This window comes from Dipteris shenzhenensis, chromosome 3 (genome assembly GCF_047967505.1).
Source record: "Dipteris shenzhenensis isolate YYH24624 ecotype China chromosome 3, Dip_SZ_1.0, whole genome shotgun sequence".
Classification (NCBI taxonomy): domain Eukaryota; kingdom Viridiplantae; phylum Streptophyta; class Polypodiopsida; order Gleicheniales; family Dipteridaceae; genus Dipteris; species Dipteris shenzhenensis.
Genome location: NC_141598.1, coordinates 47,743,821 through 47,745,614, shown reverse-complemented (window position 1 = coordinate 47,745,614; position 1,794 = coordinate 47,743,821). Strand labels below are relative to the sequence as shown.

General features: G+C 46.6%; 1 protein-coding gene across 1 annotated transcript; it reads left to right on the top strand.

Moving 5' to 3' along the window:
* The first annotated feature begins 631 nt into the window (after positions 1-631).
* Positions 632-1,205, top strand: LOC147903911 (uncharacterized). The gene has a single exon (XM_087372942.1). It carries the CDS (start codon positions 682-684, stop codon positions 904-906), a length of 225 nt encoding a protein of 74 aa, XP_087229068.1. The 5' UTR covers positions 632-681; the 3' UTR covers positions 907-1,205.
* The last annotated feature ends 589 nt before the right edge of the window (positions 1,206-1,794 follow it).

Below are 1,794 nucleotides of genomic sequence, written 5' to 3'. Positions count from 1 at the left end.
TTCTTGAGATTCAAAGCGACGTTTCAGGTGAGATCGGCTATTCTCTTTGGCTGCAATGTAGCGAAAACCTAGGAAATACTATTTCCGCGGCTATTTTCATGGAAGAATCCATTTCGGGAGTCTCCCTCAAATTCACCGTAGCCTTAGGAATACCCATTAAAATCGTGAAATTGGGTGGAGTTAGCCGTGAGAATAGGGAATACTAACTTCTCGGAGGCTTTTGTCCAATGGAAAAATTGCCTTTCAGCCAAACTTTACCTCAAAGCACTTGAGAACTGGAGATGGAAGCCAATGAACTTATTTTTGCTTGTTCCCATGCACACTTGCTAGAGTGTCGCCTTAATTTGCGCTTTCCTCTCCTTTCTCACGCGGGAATGTCCTCTAAAATGATGGAGAGAAGGCGGGACACTACAAATTGAGATAAACGAAAATGCAGGAACGGTAGAATAGCTGCACTCTAATATTGGAATAAAAGGACAGTTGTAAATCCAGCCTGGCAAGAGAGACAAGGGGGTGCAGCCAAATGGGAAGGAGCCAAGTGGCGAGCAAGGTGGCGAGATGGGATTGGGTGAGGTGGTGTACAAAGCAGCTGTGCGAGAAAGTTGAACATCTTGTTTTTGGGCTCCTTCTTTGCAGGCCTTTGGATGGTCTTGTTGCTCTGTGTTGTTTTTGCGTGTCGCCATGACTTGGGTTCCTACTTGCATCGAGTGTGGCGTCAACGATAACCCTTGCCGCTGCAAGATCTTCGGCCCTTCCATCGCCCTTGCCGCCCTCGTCATCGTTGCCGTCTTCGCTTGGCCCATCGGCGCCGTCGTCTACCTCTTCCAAAATCAGAAGGGCAGACAGATCATGGGTCACCCCGTCAACGTCGTCTACCCCTCTGTCAATGGCGCCATTCCTATCTGAGGCCTTGCCCTCGCACCGCCTCCTGTTGATGGTCCAGCTGCCCTGCTCTCAAATTTCTCCGATTTGTGCTGTGGCATGTAAGATCTAATATCTGAATTGTGCATTCTTTTGTTTGTGTTCTTCACAGTCGGAAGTATGTCCCATATTTGTCATGTGAGTAGCGTGCTATACCTCGCTTGTAACATTTATGACCGTGAGAGTTGATGGTCCAGCTGCCCTGCTCTCATATTGCTCCGATTTGTGCTGTGGCATGTAAGATCTAATATCTGAATTGTGCATTATTTTGTTTGTGTTCTTCACAGTCGGAAGTATGTCCAATATTTGTCATGTGAGTATAGTGCTATACCTCGCTTGTAGCGTTTATGAATGTGAGAGCAATGAGCGAGCGAGCGAGAGCGAGAGAGAGTGGATAGGCAGGTATTGAAATTGTGGTTGTATGCATATGCACATGTCCCTATGCACACTGAGTGTACGAATGTTTGGGCACACGCACGCGCATTGGAGTAGGTAGTGAGCCCACATATACTCTTTCACAAAGAGAGAGAGAGAGGTTGGATGGGGCTCAAGAATTGAAGTGTGGATTAGTTAGTTCAACCTAGAGAGAGAGAGAGGGAGAGAGAGAGAGAGAGAGAGAGGCACATGGCATCACCACATGGAAGCCACAAGTAAGGATCAAAAGGTGAGCATACTTGTTAACTCAAGTAGGGAGGGAGAGAGGGAGATGCAAGAGTGAAAGAGCACACATATTCCACTTGTCAAATACTAGCACATTCAAATGCCATGAGCTTGGATAAAAAAAGTTTGCAAAAAACACGGTTATGTCTAATCGAAGCTAGCCTCTAAGGAAGGGTGGTACGTTACGATGTTACATGTTGAAGAGTAAGATTG